This window comes from Aspergillus tubingensis (assembly GCF_013340325.1).
Source record: "Aspergillus tubingensis WU-2223L DNA, scaffold_6, whole genome shotgun sequence".
Classification (NCBI taxonomy): Eukaryota; Fungi; Ascomycota; class Eurotiomycetes; order Eurotiales; family Aspergillaceae; genus Aspergillus; species Aspergillus tubingensis.
This window is the reverse complement of record NW_023336280.1, coordinates 68,784-87,465: the sequence shown is the minus strand read 5'-3', so window position 1 is coordinate 87,465 and position 18,682 is coordinate 68,784. Positions and strand designations below refer to the sequence as shown.

The window sequence follows — 18,682 nt, the reverse complement described above, 5'->3', positions numbered from 1 at the left end:
TCGAGGGATGATATTTGAATGTAAGGATCAGTCTCAATGGGCATGCATATGGAACTTTATCCTTGGTTGAAGTGCATAGGAAATGTTGGGCCTTCAACATATATTGATTGGACCACGCGGGATATTAATTCCTTGCAAAGGCACTTGCCGCTAATCATGTTTGTTCACAGACATCTTCCAAATATCCACTCTTCACACTCCTACCATTCCTGGCCTCTTCGCACGTTATTATTATTCCCGCTAAAGTTATCCTCAAACGTGTCGTGTTAAATACTGATCTGAGAAATATTTCTTTGTTCACCGTGACATTTAGTTTTTCTTCAAAAATTATTGCTTCACCCAAATGGCTATCAGCGTTCCTAACCATCGCATAATTGAGAACAAAATTTGTGCTGAGGCTGCTTTTCTTGTCATTATATCGAGAGCGGTTTTGTTCGAAATCACCCTGCGAGCCTCTGAATTCTTCGGCACCTCTCTAGAAGCACAGGTTAATGAGTGGCTGAAGAAAGTTAACAGAAGTGAAAAAGCCACGGATTTCGAAGAAGACTCAAACAACAGTGAAAATCTCGAAGAATCATGGGACTGGTTGATCGTCCCATGCGCACAATACATTCGACGCAATGCTCCAGAAATACAAGGTCCTATTAGCCTACAAAGTTTTACCTTTCCTCGAGCTCACACACTACAGTTGATGCCAATTGATGAATTAATCACAGCAGTTCCCACTGTTAATAGGCGCTTTTCCAAGTCCACTCTTCCTACGATAAGCGCGTCAATTTCAGGCCTTCCTCCTAGTGTCCTCAAAGTCAGCGCAGCCGATGTGCTTATTGACCAGGACCCAGATAGCGAATTCGACCATACCTGTGACATACCGCGACATGTCCAGGTAGCGGAACGCGGCCTACTTTTTAAACCTGCCAACAATCCCAGTGCTTTCATTAATGAAGTGTCAGCGCTCAGCCGTGTTTCAGAACTCGGCCTGTCAATCAATGTGTCGAAGCTTTATGCTATCGTGCTATCTGATAATGGGAAGATAATCCTGGGCATCTTGATTGATTGGCTTCCATTCGGGTCGCGAAATATCTGGAGCGATGAACTCAATCAAATGAAGGAATATCATGCTAAGTGGAAAAGGCAGATACTGGATACCGTGAAGATCCTTCATACCCACGATATCATATGGGGCGATGTGCACCCGGGAAATATTGTCATAGACTACGATTTGAATGCCTGGGTCGTCGATTTTGATGGTGGGTACCGGTCGGAGTTTATCGACGGGAAATCAGCAGGCACGAAACAGGGCGATTTAGTGGGCATTCGTAATGTCTTTTGCAACTGGCTACCGCGATGGTACCTGGAATCTCAGTCGAATTTGGAGTGCGATGAAGATTGACTGTGGTAGGATATGTCGGACACTTCCACTTATACGACCCCGACTAGAACTTTCAAAGACAACTCGGTAGGGTTATGCTAGGAGTCATTAATCACCTGTCTAAAGCATGAATGCCATGAAGAAAATAATGGAATATTGAATCGATTACGAGGTATATCTGATAATCCTTAAGCTTTTGATATATGATCGACCATAGTGAGCACCCTCAGCATTCCGAGCTACTGGAATATTCCGAGTCAGTAAAACCGAATGCCATAAGGAATCGAGTGCTATTGCTGGAAGGACTGCTGTATGGCTAGCATTCGGCAGCCTTTGCAGCGTGCGAGCTGGCCACCATGTGAATTGACATAGGGGTCGATGGGTGGTCGAGGGAATATCCAATGTTACACAATCCGTCCGACCGAAGGATTAAGTGGGACATTCAGCACAGCACCTCCATGACTCGTTCGTGAGGGGTAAGTATGCGTTGTGTCAGGATCAGTGCATCGGTGTCGCCGATTCATCCAAGTTTTACTAGCTACATTGGAAGACTTGCGTGGCTTATATTGCATAAAAAAAACCTCTCATTCTTGACAGTAACGGGCTCCATGAGGCCCGGCGAAGTGCGTCACTTTTACGGAAAGTATTCCATGTACTATTGGACTCATAAACCAAATGTAAGCGCAAGGTTCTGTACGGACAACTTCCTATGGCCAATCGTCTAAACCTTGCAGGTTTCTCACACCCCAGGCCTCCAGGTATCTCTGGACCGTAGTCTAACTTGTTCTGAATACAGCTGTAACTCTTTCAATCAGATAATATCCAAGTTTCGCCAAAATTTGATCCAGTCACGCATTAGCCATCGCCTGAAATCGCTTTCTTGCATGATGAGCAGCCGGGATGTTCAACTCATTCAACCTATATCTTTCCGTACACAAGTGATAGAAAATATACCCATAGATGAATTGGTTAATACGATCAGCCATGGCGGCATCTTTGGCTAATATGCTCCGAATTTTGCGTACTTCCTTAATTGTCTCATGCCGAAGTTGCCGTAGAGCCTCTAGCGCGGTAAAATCATGTATCTTGGCGTAGCTTTGGACAAAGCCTGGAGAATCCTCCTGCTTGATCTCCTCTTTATAGAAGGACAGGAGGTCATTGACGTATCCCAAGAACAGCATGATACTTGGAACAGCCGAGACATATTTTGGCAAGTCCCGATATTCAGGGTTGATATCTTCTGGAAAGCAAAAGAAGGCAAAGGGTTCAGCGACCCCTGTCTTTGCCCTGAAGAAAACCAGATAATCTGAAGCATCACGCGACAGGTGGACAGAATCTTGGTTCTGTTCGATTACCGCTGAAGCGATAAACTCCATGGTGCCTTTGATGATCATGTCGCCCCCAAAAGCACCAAACACCCGGGGCTGGTCTCCCAAGAACTTTGTAAATCCACGAAGTATCTCGTGTCTTTGGGACTGCCCAAGAACCAGCTGAGATCCATAACATTCGAGATCGGGTAGAATGTTACTCGTAATGTCATCGATCGAGATAACATATGTAGCATATAAGGCAATGGCTTCGAGCACTTCGGGAGAGGTATATGGATAAGAACAGCTGGATATCTTGGTCGCTGTAGCAATGCACGATTCAATCTCTGTTATAAACTTGCGCGAAATACCATACGACTCCAAGCGATTCTCAACACGAGATTTCAGGCCCACATCGAATATCATGTCCGGGGTTTGAAAAGAAATATCTTGCAGGAAACTGTTGACAACGTCTTCGTAATCTGTTTTGGCGATGTTACTTCCGGGAGATATCTTCTGGACCTCAGTGACGTCGTTTTGAGTGACTGCCTTCCGGAGAGCGGCAGTCAAGACTATGAGGGTGAACAAAAGGAGGAGGAAGAATAGGAAATATATCCCAATTAACCAGAGGCTTTGATAAGGCCTCTGGATAAACAGGAAGGCGTTTGTGACGGAGTCCTGTCCTTGAAATCAGTCATTACACTCACAGTATATCGAACGGACTTTCGGTTCTCACCATTGTTCCGATGAATCAATAGTGCGCTAACCATATAGATATCACGCGAGCCACTACTACGATTAAGCGAGGATCGTACGGGATGATTTACTCTCATCATATACTTTTCGACGGGGTCCTGGAAATATGAGGAACTCTCATTCACGAAAGTACTCTCGCTTAATCGGATCTCGGATTTCACCCTTGCGCGATTTCTAGCATTGCGTGTGATGGGCGTCTGATCGAAACATGAGTCATTGCTGATCCGGTGCATACGCTGAAGGTGTCATTTCTGAATCATAGAAAAAAAGGCACCTAAGACTGTATACATCATTTCACAATTGCTGAGCTTTGTGGCATAATCCCCGATATCTCCAGCCTCAAGGGGTGATTATACCCAACTGGTGCTGGTACATGATTAGTGTAACCTTGAATTATGAGTGGATTGCCAATGAAAAGTCAACAAAAAGTATACTGGGTGGATTTCAAGAATGCAAGGCATTTTACTGGCGAAAAATAGCGCGACGGAATTGTGTTACCCCGTTCCCCTCACCAGTAAGGTTCCAGACTCGTATTTCCCCGGTATGACCTGCATTGAAGCGCCTGGGCGGCTATCGGATCTCAACTGCCCTTAGCTTACTTCAACGGTTGATGCATGTATCATTAGATAGGCACTCAAGTGGGGAATATGGTGGGCCAAGAAAATCCTCCCCGAGTAACCTCTTCCTCTCCGTCTTTGCGACGTCCACATGTAACGCCTGACTCGCTGGACGGCAGAACAGATTCCAATATAACCATGGGATTAATGGAAGATCAGACATGGAACGGGTTTAGCTGCAAGGAGAATGCATCAGTAGACATCAAGATGAATGCTAGACATCAAGATGAATGGATAGTCAGTCCAGGTATGTGCACAAACGGACTTCTCCGATGGTTAGCTCTCACTGTAGGTAGCGCTTTGACTTAGGCATTGATCGTGTGTGACGACATGGATTACGTCGTTCCAGATCAGAACGTCCATGCATTAGCGCACGGCCTTCCTATACCATCAAGACCATGTAATCTCCGAAACCTTGCTTTCAGACTTCCTTCCCTGGCGATGCAGACGTTCAGCTCAGCTCACCATCGTAGCACGCGTCCAAGAGGAACGGGGATACTATATATACGGCCATTTCATTGACGATATATTCTCCAAACTTTAACTCAGGAACATTAGACTTGTACACGTTTACTGATTTTCATTACTTCAATCATCATGACTTCTACCCCATACTTGCTTCAGCCAGTATCAAACAACTGCTCGGCCATGCTGGACAAGCACTTCTGTCATTTTGTCTTTATTTCGACCCTTGTTCTTTGCATTTTGATCGGGTACAAACTCTCCATTAAGAGAGAAGATGCCCGCCTACCTGCTGGACCAAGGCCTCTCCCGGTTATTGGCAACATTCATCAGATGTTGACTCAGCGCCCCATCGAAGTGGTTCACAAATGGCACCAAAGCTATGGCACCATGGTGGCCTTCCGCTATGGGCAACAACTGGCCATCAGCATTGGCTCTTTTGATATTGCACAAGAATTGCTGGCCAAGCGAGGTGCTATCTATAGTTCACGTCCTCAATTTGCTATCGCGACCCGCATGACCCGCGGAATCAACTCGGCTATCATGCCGTACGGCAAGGAATGGCAGAACCAGCACCGTATCATGAGCTCGTTGCTAGACTCCACTGCAGTCAATCGATATTATGTTCTAGAAAACATGGAAAGCAAGCAGGCTCTCTCCGAACTCCTAAATAACCACGACTTTGAGGCAATCATACGCCGCTATGCTGGTAGTATCGTTATGACACTTGGGTACGGCATCCGACTGGAAACAACAGACAACGATATTCCCGCCCAACTCCTCGCTATCAACAACCATCCCTTCGATGCCATCGGCAATAGCTACTACAGCGTGGTTGAGTTGTTCCCAATCCTTGACAAGCTACCGGAATGCTTAGCACCTTGGAAGCGGTTCTCGGACAACGTGCAACGAGAAACTACCAAGTTCCATATGAAGCATTTCGAGATCGGCAAGTCAGCGTCTACGTGGAACTGGGTTCAGAATGCCTTGAAAACCAACGCGGCGTCACAGATCTCGTCTACAGAACTTGCCTATGTGATAGGTACACTTCAACAAGCCGGTTTCGAAGCTATTCTTACCGTTCTACGCCTGATTATCAAAGCCATCGTGCTGCACCCGCACTGCTTGAAGGAGGCCCAGCAAGAGCTAGATCGAGTTGTTGGGCCCGACCGGCTCCCTTCCTCTGAAGACATCCCTCAATTGCCATACATCAGAGCTATCCTGAATGAGGCTATGCGCTGGCAGCCTCCGACTCCATTTGCAATTCCCCATGCAACTACGCAGGACGACGAATACATGGGGTATCAGATACCAAGTGGTACAGTGATCATTCCCAATATCTGGGTCATGTCTTTCGATCCGAAGATTTTCCCAGATCCGCATAAGTTCAGACCAGAGAGGTGGATCGACAACCCAGACCTTGAACACAGCCCGTTCGGCTTCGGTCGGAGGATTTGTCCTGGCAGGCATCTGGGCTGGAATAGCATTTTCATTCTCGTGGCACGGCTCATGTGGGCGTACAATATCACTCACTCGTACAAAGATGGAAAGAGAATTGAAATCGACCCGTGGGATATCAAATTGACGTTTACAGCAGCATCTAGGCCGTTCAAGGCCCCATTTGAAGTTCGAGAACCGAAAAAGCAGGAGATCATAGAGAGGGAGTGGGAGAATGCGACTAAGGATCCTGTCCAAATTATGGAGGATATCGAGCGAAAGACTAAGGTAAGAGGTTAGTGAAGCTTGAGAGGAAGGCGTTGGCCAGGCAGGGAAGTCAAGCGGTTTTATTGTATGGTCGCACGTCGAGAAATACACTCTGCCCTGTTCTGATTTGACAAAATGAATCCAGATGTTCGTACAGCAGTGTTGTGCAATAATGCCAGATGCACTGAAGGTGGCAAGGCTATGTATGACACACCACATGTTCCGCTACAGAGTAGTGCCTTCTCTACTATAATCGCGAGACATTCTTTATGAAAAAAGTAAAAAGAAAAAGAATACAAAAACATACAACAGAAGGGATTCGCTGGTGGTCACCCACCCAACTACTAACCTCCCGGCGTGTGGCTTAAGTACGGCTGAGCGGACGGGAAGCCCTGTTTTCCACACCCTATGGTCGTATGTACGAGATTTAGCCGGTCAGGAGTATATATGCGCATCTTTCCATCATGAATTGATTGTACTGCGAATTCCACCTATGATTGGAAAACTGCTCCGTTCTGCAATATCATATCGGGGTCCACCTTACACCTCGCGCAGTGGTCAATATTGTTGGCTAAGATCAAAACCAAATCACACAAATACGTCACATATTCAAATCGTATATTAGTAACTTCCTTTAGTGGAATTAGTCTACCCTTTATGATGTCTTTATTGTGTCGTAGTTAGGTCAATATGCGTGCAGCGCAACAATGGATTTCATTCTTTGTGTGGTTTTGAATTATTTGTGGAGCCTGTAGTTGACAGCAGTCATTGGCCTGATAATTCAAACCATATGATAAGAAGGCAGTTTATCCATGATGCCTAAAAGCCACAAAGGGCCAAAATGACTTGTTCCAGCTCCTTACCCGGATTGGTATCCCCGCAATAAGCCACATATCCATCGCCCACCTTTGCTCCCACCACCGCATCTTGTGTCTGGTCGACAGGTTCAGGCCGCGTCCGCTCCGTCATAGCACCTTTGACAGTAATGTAAATCTTCTCCTTGGGGCGAGCATTTTTAATGAAAACTGCCTCCATGCTGTATAGACTAGGGAGCGAGATAGCCTCTGTTCCGGCTGGAAGGGTGCACTCAGGATTAAATTCAAATTTGGTTCGTTCTTTATCCCCTATAATCCACGGCAAACCTATTCTCACATGGAAAAGGCTCCTGAAACGGTCCTTGGTCACGAAACCGGGGAAACAGAGGCCAAAAATGGCCAAACCTCCTCTGCGCATGTAATCCTCTAGCTCCTCAACGACGAGTCGGTTGACGGGTATAGTTACACCTTCATCAGCGACGATGACGACTTTGGGGTTGGCTTCCAGGCCACGCAATGCCTCGTCAATGGTGGTCGCACGCTTCACATTGGCGCGTTCTCTTAGGCGTTTCAGAAGGGGTTCAAACACGATCCCCAAGATAGTCTGTGGGTGCGATACATAGAAGAAGGATCTCTGGGCGCTTGGACTCCATGTTGCCTTGCTTGGTTGTATGAAAAGAAGAAGCTCAGCAGTAACAGAGATGATGGAGAACTGAGGGCAAGGTGATTTCACGATGTAAAGCGAGAAGCAGAGGACTTGATCAGGATTATATAACAAAGGTTCTAAAGGTACTGTTGCAAGTTGCGATCTAGATGGGACTTCCTACGTGCAGTAGAAATTAGAACGGCAGTGACCGATATAGTGCTGTAATAGATGAGAAACACTGGAAAGCTTATGGACTTCATAGGCGCCATAGTTACTCTCATATTCACTGATAGTATTCATAAGAAACTTACATCTGCTCAGATCTGGGCTTATATATATCGTAAGTTACCTTGCTAACACTGGCCATAGATAACATTCTAGACTGAATTCACTATTCGTCAATTGGGTGTAATGTTATCCGAATGGACTTCAACAAACGATGCTAAGCCAAGCCAATTATACTAATGAATAACTAGGACCGGACAGACGACAAGTTGTAGAGTCGTCACCCCTACCCAGCAAAGAACCGCGGAGCCTGAGGCAAACCCCGACGTGGCATTAGACAATAAAGAGATGAAGTGGTTTTTGAACCTGAGTTCTCAGCTTCTGGATATACCATTTCCTCTGTGAAACTACAAGTGTACAGATCCACCGGTACATTCAATCTTCAGATGCGCTATTGCTAAATGCACATAAGCAGTAACATCTTGCACAATTCCTCCTCAACACTCTCGTTCCCGCAATAGATTAAATATCCTTTGCCTTGCTTCCTTCCAACTACCGCGGCTTGACCCTGTTCCTTGGGTCTTACCATGGAACTTCCCAGCGGAACAACAATTCGCTCGATAGGTGAAGCGTTCTTGATAAGAAGTGCCTCCATATCATAGAAGCAGTTTGGAACCGGTCCGGCTGGGACAATGCAGTTTCCATTGAATCTCCAAATGGTCTTGCAGCGGCCGTCATACTCCCAGGGTGTGCCAAATTTCCGACCAAAGAGATTTTTGAATTCATCTCCAGAAATAGAGCTGGCAAAGTCCAGCGCGAATGTTACCGATCCACCATCCTCAAGATAGGCGTTCAGCCTTTTCGCTATGTCTTGGTTGTCTGGCTCGCTTATGCCCCCGTCTGTCACGATGATTATCTTCGGGCTGTGATTCGCTAAATACGTGCGTGCAATTGAGGCTGTTGGTAACCGTACTAAGTTGTATCGTCTACTCAATTCCCCAATGAGCGATTTGTAATTGTCATCGAGGGTTTCCCTGTATGCCAGACACAGCAGGGCGATGTCTTCACGACCGTTGGACTCCATTATGGTCATGAAAAAGGTTACTCAGTGGCACGTGATTTGGATATAATTGATGACTGATGTAATGAGAAGAAGGTAGTAAGATGTTCAATTGGCGAGAAGAAACGGGCATCTCTATGGCACCTTTATATATACCTGGGAGCTAATACAGCTTTGGAGGTTTCATGGCAGACGATATTCATACGAGAAACCCATAAAACCAGTTTCCCTATGCGCCAATTTTTTGGGATGCGGATTCTGCGATGGCATTGGCGGCTCTGTCTTTGACATTCAACCTTTGTTGGGGTTACTGGAAGCAGCGATGCGGCAGTTGCTTTGTATGGATTGCCCGGAAGTTACCCTAACGGGAGCCTGAGTTTGATCTCTTGTCCCTCCTACTTGTTTCACTGAACAATGAATATGTGTTGGGGAATTTGCCCGACTTGTTTAGCTAATTAAATCAACCTTTGACTAACGGTTCGTTCTGCAAGGACATGTACAACAGTACGCAGTCTCCCCTGGTATCCGCAATTACATGCTGGTGCACTACCTATAAGTTGCGAGCACTAAATTGTGCAGCAGGGTATATTATTGAATACTAGAGATACGGAAGATAAGTGGTAAGGTCATCGATATTGATATTATGATTCCTCATATAACGAGGAAGTTATGTCATTTACTACTTCTGATCCCTAATTATCAGCCTACTGAGTACTACTACTGCATACCTCTGGTGCACTCACCTCGAAGGCATGTTTGGAGGGCACGGGTATACTATTTACTGCCCCATGCAAGACCAGCAATGAGCGCAATATTGATAATTTTGAACGACTAACAAGTCTCCACAAGTATATTAATCGAAAATTGAATCGTATTATGGTAATTCAGACTTCAGGTCCGTTTCTACTCTACATTAGATTGTATGCTTTTTATTTCCCCTTAGCGAACTCGCTTCGGGTAGGATTTGCCTTACAGAGATGTTTTTTAGTGTAGTGCGCTGCGCTGTTATAAGCACAAAGGAGAAGTACGGGGCTCACTGCAGATTTAAAGACCGTTCTAGCTGGCGATTAGGCGTGCCATTCGTTTTCTGGGTTGGTTGACCGCGGTCAGGCGTCCAATGCTCATTTGTGCGGGTGTGCGGGTGCAGACGTCATTCCCGAAATGATCATTTGCTGTCTCCCTTATATTCACGACTTTTCCATTTACTCCTCCTTCAATGTCCATTCAAATACTAGGATCGAAACCAAACGTCAAAAAGTATGAAGATCCTCATTGTGGGCGCAGGTCTTGGCGGCCTCGCGGCTGCGTACTGCTTTGCCAAGGACGGCCACCATGTCCAGGGAAGTAGACCACCCTTGAAGTTGTATTCCATCTAATGATAAACCTATGCAGGTCTTTGAGAGGCGAGAGAAATTGTCGCCAAAGGGGAGTGGACTGCTGATCCGTCCTGGCGCGTCTCGCATTCTTCAATCTTGGGGCCTTGGAGACGCCATTGAACAAGTCGCGGACACCTGTCTCCCGATCCTCATTCGAGACCTGAAGACCGGGAAGGACAAGATACGCACTTTGCCAGCATCTCTCACCAAATATCCAGATTGGGGCATTCATCGGCCGATTCTACAGGATATTCTCTACCAACATGCCGTGCACGCTGGGGCCGAGATTTTCTTCAACAGTTCCGTGGAAGACTTCTCAGATGAACCCGGCGTAAGTCCAAGATTACAACTAAAAGGAGGGAAAACAATAGCCGGCGATCTCATTCTCATTGCTGACGGGATTCAATCACGCCTGCGTACTAAAGTTTTATTTGACGTTTCCGCGGGGTGGTCGGTGAACCCGCAAGTCAGCGATTCGGTCTACTATGGCGTAACAGTGTCACAGAAAGAACTACAATCGGATAGTGACGCCAGCTTATTGCTACAGGAGTTCGAAACATGTGTTTGGGCAGGCGATGAGCGTTTTGTCATTGGTCGGAAGCCCAGAAAAATGGAATTCTGGAGCGGCTTGTTCGGCCTCAAACACGATGATGGCCATGCCAGCATGTGGAGCGAGGTATGCGTCGTAGTCCTATGCAACCAACCCATTATGATACGCTGAAAACTACCAAGGATGGAGATATCGCATTTGTGAGGCAGCGTTTTGAGGGGATATGCCCTCCACTTTCTGCAGTTCTCAAATTGGCGACTAAGTGCGACAGGTGGAAGATCGCCCAAATACCAAATCTTCCCCGCTGGACGAGTAGGACTGGCAGAACCATCCTATTGGGTGACTCAGCCCATGCAATGGAGCCCAATGCAGCACAGGTTAGCCTGACGTGGAGACTTTCAAGAATAATTGGAAATACTCCACCACTAGAGTCATACGCTGATTCTTTCTCGACAGGGCTTGTCGCAGACTATCGAGGATATTGGGGTATTGCACATATTGCTTTCGTCACTTCCTTACCTGAGTGTCGCAGTGATAAGTAGATTTTGGGAAGATATTCGAAAGCCTCGTGTTGAACGCATCAAATCCTTTGCTGCTTGGAACACGCAAAGGTTTCTCGGGCACAAAGATCACGCGGCCTCGCATCAAAAATATGCTGATACCGACTGGGATTCCATCAAAAATATCGAACCAGATCCTGCCGCAGATTTCAGAAGCCCTGCGTTCTTCAAGTGGGCCCACGACTATGATGTCGTTGAACATGTGAGTCTGTGTCCCCTCGGCTCGAGTGCATTCCTTGGCCATAAATAGAAGAAGAGAAAATAGAGATAATCAGTTATATAGAACCGCTAACAAGAGAACAGACTAGAAAGTACTTGGAGAAAGTCAACACACCAAGCTCGCGATTGTAATGGTTTCATATAACATATGCTATGTGATGATGGTTATCAAACTATGAATCTTCATGGTTTAGTCCAGTTGACTTCCATTTGTTGCACATCTCACCTCATCCAAAAAGGATTGTGATAGATCCTGTTATTCGGGAAAAGTATGGTTTGTGATGAATCAGAATTAGGAGAAAGCTGACTTTGACTTTAATGATAATTCACTTAGCTATACTCTTCATTACTATGTATATGAATATCTGTATCATGGTTGAACCATACCTAGCAATAAATATTACTCAAAATAGAAGATGTTTGAAAGAACACCAAAGTGTCCACCCAATCTCAAAGAATTATCGCAATTCAGCTGTAATCAGCTGTTGAGATAGTCTTTTTAGTGTTGATTCCACAAGCCCTAATAATCTTGCTGCATTGCGTTTGAACGTTCTGAGTGACTTTGAAATAGTTTGTATACCATCGTTCTATTGAGCAACAATAAGAATAGCAGACAACTAGATAGAGCGTTACTTTCGACTTCTAGGCCCCTGCTTTTGGCCAATCAGCCTTGCTACGGTGGACTTGTTACTTGAATGGGATGAACGCACACAGTTCGTGAAGGATTTACATTCATTTTTGGGACTAACATCAATCGTTCCTACGGCATCATGTGGGTGTATTTAAACAATTATGAGAAACAGACGTGAAAATCAAGGAACCGAACCGCCCTCATAAGCCAGATTAACAGTTTTGTTGACCTTACGTGCCTTCAAGGAACGACTTTCAACTACAGCAGATATGTAATTTCTGTTATAATTCTATCTGCTGGTTCGGTCACTTTGGCTTGAGAGCAGGGCCGACTCATTTCGAAGCCAGTAACCTCACATTGAGAGCAGCCAACACCACAAACACAATGAGAAAAAAAGCACCACCCCAAAAAGTCCACCACGCTCGAGCGTCCCTCCTGTCAAACCACAGCTGCTTCAGTGTGGTGGGCTGCTGGTTGTCCAGGTATGTTTTGAGGCGACGCAATCGAGGACCAAAGTACTCATAGTCTATGAAAGCCTCGTTTGAGTGGAAACCGTTTTGAAAGATAGACATTATCATAAACATAATGTCCTCTGGATAGTACGGAGCGAGGGCATGAATCTGCCGCATGGAGCTGGTTGTGAACTTGTGTTGATTGAAGAAGCTAGTATCCTTAATACTAGCAAAAGGGTTGGCGACGTTATAAGCGGCTTGAATGCTGGGGGGAAGCGAGCAGCGATGGAAGTTCTCCAGGATACGGGTTGTTGATGGCTTGGCCAGATCGACATCAAACGACTTGCTAGTGCCCTGTTCCATACCTGACCGATGGGAACTCGGATCGATCTTCCTTCCCAGCCAAGTGATCTCGTTTGACTTGGTCGCTTCTTGCAGCAGTCGCAGTGCCGGTCGGGATGATGGTCTAAAAAGAAGGGCGTACGTCCGAGATAATTCAATGTGCAAGGGCTCAATATAGTCTCTTCTCACGAGATCTCGGCAATTGTAGAAGAATGTGGGATGAGCAAAGATCCTGAGCGCATTGCGGCCCGTGAATATCTTGAGATGATCATCCAGATTATCTGTCCATTCAATCCTCAAGCCGCCAAAGTCCTGCAGGTACTGAACCGTGAGTGTGTCGGGGGAGAAAGTCGGACCGGGGAACTCTTCAAGTGGAAGCTCCTTGAAATCCTCAATGCCCTTCATAGAGCTTCTATGACATTTTTCCATGTCAAATATCTTATGGATTGGCTCCCTTTGATATCTGGTATAGAAGGTGAGACAAAGCGCATCTCGAACTTCAAGGAACCGCGACGTAAAGTCCAACGCACCCAGGCAGTCGTAAATGAGATGGAACTGGTATCGCAAAACATCAGGTTTATCAGCATTAGGCTGAGATAGAATACGCCGAGCATAACAGCTATGCAGCAGTTCCTGCAAAGTTGTGTCATTCGCACTCCAGTATTTGTCGTGGTGCACTGTTCGACCCACTTCAATGAGAACCTGGAGGGTTTGGTCGGCGCCGAAGTAGCGACAATCCACACAGGCTCCGTTGCGGCATTCCAGACCATCGTTTCGTCGGGCTTCCAAACGAGCCAGTATCAGCAGTAGGCGGGGTAGGCGTGAATATTCGAACGCCGCGCGTGATGGCTCCAGAGGACAATCAAATTGCTTACGCCGATATGCTTCAACGGCGAAGAGTGCTTCCAGAAGGTCGTCACGGTGTTTGGATAGGATATCTGCAGTAAAAAGGATATCCTCATTTTTATGCCATCCCAGAGAGTGATATATCTGGGAATATAGGTCAAAGGCCCACTGGTAAGCATTGTCAGTGGTTTCTATGTCAGCTGGAGGTGACGGCAAATCCTTCCAGAAGGCTGCAACGAGTTAGTATTACTTCGAATTCACTATTTCTTCGAGATTCACCTAGTATTGAAGGGTGTTGTGGGGCAATACATACCGGTGTATTTCTCCCTATACGAGTCATTCTTTTCATCGATCTCCTCTTGTGACATGAGCTCCACAGGGTTCTCCTTTGGGATGTGCGTTGGCCGCCCGGCTGCAATCTCCTCGCTCAGCGCCTTCAGGACAGGGTCACTGTCCTTAACGTTCTTTGATTTCACTTGACATTCTCGTCGCTCACTTTCCTGGTGAAGCAATCTCACTAGGCTCTGTATCGATGCTGTCAAGTTCTGCATGGCAGCCAGGGTACTCTGATCCGAAGTGGTGGAGTGATCTTGTTCTGGCCTGGATTCATCCATGGTTGCTGATGGTGGTGATGGCAGTGGTGGTGAAGAAGACGATATGGGAACAGATATGTATGACTGGCGAAAGAAGGGGCAGATACAGGATATTTATGTTGCACAGAGATGGGAGGCCAGACGTAGCTGTCTATCGACGAGGGAGAAGGTGAGACGGGGATTAACTTGGTGGTTCCTGTAGCCTCGCGGGAAGTTACCTCCTACTGTCAGCGCTGAAAGCTAATCTTAGAGTGAGAGAAGCTTATTGTAACACATAGCAGGGATCGTTGAAAACATCAAATTGTTATCAGGGAGATGCCCATAAAAAAGAAAAAGAAACATAACTCTGGCATAAGCCAGACAAAAGAAAACAAGATAGGTCGTGCCCGGGTTCGAACCGGGGTTGTCGGAACTCTGGAAACAACGAAGTCCTCAAAATCCGAAGGGATGACCACTACCCCACACAACCACATGTTGCCCGATTTTTGCCGGAACAACCTATCCATGGCTAGAACTGTGAAATGCGCAATGTTTTGTATCCACACGTTCCTGGGACATGCTTCAGACTAAATTGATATTAGTTTTGTTTCCTATAAGGATGGGTATGAAGGCTAGATGACTGACACCGACCGTACCATGAAGCTATTCGTGCCAGTATACTGCCCCTTTTACTGGGTATCTTTTCTTTATGCACGACGTACATGACAAGAGACATTATGCGCAGCAACAGCCAACAACACAGATTCAGTCACAAAAATAAATCATCAGCCAATCAGCCACAAAACAAGAACACTATAACTAACGTCCATAGTCTGAATCAAGCTGAGATACTGCAGGGTGAGCCTGACAAGGTCTCGGCAATCAACTTACTCTCATCAGGTTAACTTGGCCCGAAGCGATCTCCAACCCCCTTGCATCGGGGTGTGCGGAACTCGCGTGCATGCGGCCAGCGATAATTATACAGGCGAATAAGCTTTCAGCACCTCTCACTAACGGTACAATCTCACCTACCATTTCCTCAATTAGGCAAGTTATCTTACTTTAGAGTTCGTTCCTGTCAGCAAAACTAGCACATGTTTGCTACAGTAGCTTCGGCGATGCTTGGGACTTGTGCCCCCAACCGCAGACGGGACCAGGGCATCCCTGAAACTGCCACTTGGGGGCCAAAATATGGCGCAGGATATATTACTATCCTTGAAGCTCCTGGTTGCTCGCATCCTCTCACTCTCGACTTGACTACACATCGTGGTCATCTTTTTCCTTACAGACATGAGCCTGATATTGTGGTATGCTGTGGCTGGTCTGGCATCCCTAGGCCATGCTTCTCTCGAGAAACGCGCCACCGATGCCTCCGCATACTGCTCCGATTCATCGGGCACCTATAGGCTCTCGTCGATCGCGGCCCCAATCCAGGGCAGTGGAAGCCCAGGCTCGGAATCTACCTGGAAGCTAAGTATCGATGATACATCATCCGGTCACAAGCAGGAAATTACTGGCTTTGGGGCTGCTGTGACCGATGCGACCGTCACGTCTTTCAACACATTGTCGAGCTCAACCCTCCAACAGCTCCTCAATGAGCTGATGACCCCAGATGGAGCTAATTTCTCTCTCATGCGCCATACTATCGGCGCATCTGATCTGTCTGGTGATCCGGTCTACACTTACGATGATAATGAGAACGCAGCAGATCCCTCGCTTTCCGGCTTTGGCCTTGGCGACCGTGGCACTGCTATGGCGGAAATGTTGGCCTCGATGAAATCCTTGCAGTCCAATCTGAAAGTGCTCGGGTCCCCATGGAGTGCGCCCGGATGGATGAAATTGAATGGTGTGATTGATGGAAATACGACTGATAATAACCTCAACGATGGCTACCTTACCAGTGGTGGTACGGGAAGCACCGGCTACTCCAGTGCATTCGCCCAGTACTTTGTGAAATACATCCAAGCGTACGAAGCATTGGGCGCTACGGTCGATGCTATTACTATCCAAAATGAACCCTTGAATAGTCAGTCTGGATATCCGACTATGTATGTTTACGACTATGAGTCTGCGCAGCTGATCCAAAAGTACATTGGACCGGCTCTCGCCGGCGCTGGACTAAGCACGGAAATTTGGGCTTACGACCACAATACTGGTAGGCACCTCATTCGCGGCAATTATCTTGACAACTGCTAACAATCGACTTCCAGATCAGACATCGTACCCTCAGACTGTGCTTGATGAAGCAAATGAATACGTCGACACTGTGGCCTGGCACTGTTATGCAAAGAATGTCGACTGGAGTGTTCTCAGCCAGTTCTACAGCGCCAACCCTGGGGTCAAGCAATATATGACCGAATGCTGGACACCAGCGTCCGGATCATGGCACCAAGCTGCTGACTTTACCATCGGTCCCCTGCAGAACTATGCGTCGGGGGTCATGGCATGGACTCTGGGCACAAACACTGATGATGGTCCACATTTGACCACTGGTGGATGCGATAACTGCCAGGGATTGGTCACCGTCAACGACGACGACAGCTATACTCTCAATACTGCCTACTACATGATGGCGCAGTTTAGCAAGTTCATGCCTCCTGGCGCGACCGTGTTGAACGGAACCGGAAGCTATACCTACTCGACTGACGAAGGCTTACAGTCGGTGGCTTCTTTAAACCCGGACGGAACACGCACAGTTGTCATTGAAAATATGTTCAGCGATGATATTTACCTGACCCTATCGACGGAGAGCGGAGAGGAGTGGAGCGGAAATATCCCCAGTGAATCGGTGACGACTTGGATCCTCCCGGCCTTATCTTGATCAGCTTGCCATTATGTTCGCTTTGTGGAGCGTATATTTGCCAGGTTAATTGGGAAAGAAATCTCAGGCGCAATACTCTTTCATTCTACGATTAGACTGGGGTTTTGTTGTTTACGAAAAGGCTAGTAAGAGGGTGCCACATAAACATACGAGTGTGACAATGATCTGCCTGAATGTGCTTAAATACCTGATTGCTTGCTTCCTCACGCTACGTCTTGTACTTGCAAATAGGTATGGTTATAGGAAAGGACGTCTTCAGATAAACGCGTTCATCTGATTCTAGAGCTCAACTCTGCCTTATAGCAAGGTGGAATCTTCCGGCCTATCAAGCCCCATTATAAGCTAGGTACAATTGCGTGGATTGGTGTGAACTCGACAAGATCTAGGTACTCCGTTGCCCCTTCCAGTAACCCCTCAAGCACAGTCAACTCAAGCTTAACGAGGCGCGGGAGATCCCTCAGCAGCGTGCAGATCTTGCTCCTTCACACAGTTCAAGGGCGCCTCGCGAAATTCCTCCGAAGCAGGAAGCTCCACCTGGTAGTTCCTGACCACTGCTGCGGCCAGCTGCCCATCCTCCGCATCAAAATCAATAACATGGCCACCCACAGTGCGATCCGCGGACAGCAAATGCAAGTGAAATCCTGGGATGCTAAACCCACTGGTATACCTGGGTGACCAGAACCCGAACAGCGTGCCCTGTATACGTGTGCATTCCCGGATCTCCTGCCTTTTTGCCAGATCTAAAAGGCTTTCCCGTGGTTTGGACTGGGCCGGGATCACGCGAAAGACGACCCGCGAGAAGGAGGCAAAAAGTCGAATTGAGAGGAAGACGTTCTGCTCATCTGGAAATACAGGCAACAGGGAGTCAAACAGAGTAGACATGGAGATGCACGGAACGTGGCTGGTCAGCGTGGGCTGGAACCTGGTAGTCATTGCGAATGGGATGATGTCTGTGGCCTCGACGGGGCGCAGGGGTCCGTTCGCTGGGAAGTGATACGCTACCCCGTCTATGATCACCAGCTCGCCATTAAGACCGCGGATGGTGCCGATGCCATGGTCACCATGTTTGAGGATGTTTTGCGCCGTAGTTCCATCTTGACAAATGCCGTTCATGAGAGCTCCTAGTACGGAGTATTGGTAAATGCAGTTTGCCATGGCGGTACCTGGAGAAACAACGGAGTTGAACCAAAAAACAACTACTGACGATACGTCTATTGTATGAATTCGTCCCTGTTCAAAATAGATCCGGCACATCTCAGTTTGCCTCCAGTCTTTTTCAGGTACCGACACTGGTCCAATTAGGGAGCGGAAGTAGATAGCGCCCTCGCGGTCAAGTGATGCAACACGCA

The 18,682-nt window shown here is 47.1% G+C and overlaps 8 protein-coding genes and 2 non-coding genes across 10 annotated transcripts; 4 read left to right on the top strand and 6 right to left on the bottom strand.

The window, feature by feature from the left end:
* Positions 1–343: 343 nt before the first annotated feature.
* On the top strand, positions 344–1,393 carry AtWU_03792 (efflux pump antibiotic resistance protein; the record flags this gene model as incomplete). Its single annotated transcript, XM_035498903.1, has 1 exon — positions 344–1,393. One exon carries the CDS (start codon positions 344–346, stop codon positions 1,391–1,393), a length of 1,050 nt encoding a protein of 349 aa, XP_035354796.1.
* Positions 1,394–2,220: 827 nt separating this feature from the next.
* On the bottom strand, positions 2,221–3,418 carry AtWU_03791 (terpenoid synthase; the record flags this gene model as incomplete). The annotated part of the gene is made up of 2 exons (XM_035498902.1): positions 2,221–3,357; positions 3,416–3,418. The coding sequence occupies 2 exons, from the start codon at positions 3,416–3,418 to the stop codon at positions 2,221–2,223; spliced, it is 1,140 nt and encodes a 379-aa protein (XP_035354795.1).
* A 1,231-nt stretch (positions 3,419–4,649) lies between these two features.
* AtWU_03790 (cytochrome P450) lies at positions 4,650–6,251 on the top strand (the record flags this gene model as incomplete). Its single annotated transcript, XM_035498901.1, has 1 exon — positions 4,650–6,251. The coding sequence occupies one exon, from the start codon at positions 4,650–4,652 to the stop codon at positions 6,249–6,251; it is 1,602 nt and encodes a 533-aa protein (XP_035354794.1).
* A 267-nt stretch (positions 6,252–6,518) lies between these two features.
* AtWU_r30 lies at positions 6,519–6,634 on the bottom strand. The gene has a single exon (XR_004775211.1). It is a non-coding gene; the product is annotated as a 5S ribosomal RNA (ribosomal RNA).
* A 403-nt stretch (positions 6,635–7,037) lies between these two features.
* On the bottom strand, positions 7,038–8,988 carry AtWU_03789 (uncharacterized protein; the record flags this gene model as incomplete). The annotated part of the gene is made up of 3 exons (XM_035498900.1): positions 7,038–7,745; positions 8,491–8,820; positions 8,878–8,988. The coding sequence occupies 3 exons, from the start codon at positions 8,986–8,988 to the stop codon at positions 7,038–7,040; spliced, it is 1,149 nt and encodes a 382-aa protein (XP_035354793.1).
* Positions 8,989–10,223: 1,235 nt separating this feature from the next.
* On the top strand, positions 10,224–11,801 carry AtWU_03788 (FAD-dependent oxidoreductase; the record flags this gene model as incomplete). The annotated part of the gene is made up of 5 exons (XM_035498899.1): positions 10,224–10,298; positions 10,357–11,016; positions 11,073–11,267; positions 11,347–11,652; positions 11,754–11,801. 5 exons carry the CDS (start codon positions 10,224–10,226, stop codon positions 11,799–11,801), a joined length of 1,284 nt encoding a protein of 427 aa, XP_035354792.1.
* An 831-nt stretch (positions 11,802–12,632) lies between these two features.
* Positions 12,633–14,554, bottom strand: AtWU_03787 (transcription factor domain family protein; the record flags this gene model as incomplete). The annotated part of the gene is made up of 2 exons (XM_035498898.1): positions 12,633–14,170; positions 14,254–14,554. 2 exons carry the CDS (start codon positions 14,552–14,554, stop codon positions 12,633–12,635), a joined length of 1,839 nt encoding a protein of 612 aa, XP_035354791.1.
* Positions 14,555–14,910: 356 nt separating this feature from the next.
* On the bottom strand, positions 14,911–15,002 carry AtWU_t86. The gene is made up of 2 exons: positions 14,966–15,002; positions 14,911–14,945 (listed from the first exon to the last, which is right to left on the bottom strand). It is a non-coding gene; the product is annotated as a tRNA-Gln (tRNA).
* Positions 15,003–15,802: 800 nt separating this feature from the next.
* Positions 15,803–17,333, top strand: AtWU_03786 (glycoside hydrolase family 30 protein; the record flags this gene model as incomplete). Its single annotated transcript, XM_035498897.1, has 2 exons — positions 15,803–16,667; positions 16,723–17,333. 2 exons carry the CDS (start codon positions 15,803–15,805, stop codon positions 17,331–17,333), a joined length of 1,476 nt encoding a protein of 491 aa, XP_035354790.1.
* Positions 17,334–17,768: 435 nt separating this feature from the next.
* AtWU_03785 (acetolactate decarboxylase) lies at positions 17,769–18,488 on the bottom strand (the record flags this gene model as incomplete). Its single annotated transcript, XM_035498896.1, has 1 exon — positions 17,769–18,488. One exon carries the CDS (start codon positions 18,486–18,488, stop codon positions 17,769–17,771), a length of 720 nt encoding a protein of 239 aa, XP_035354789.1.
* Between the last annotated feature and the right edge of the window lie 194 nt (positions 18,489–18,682).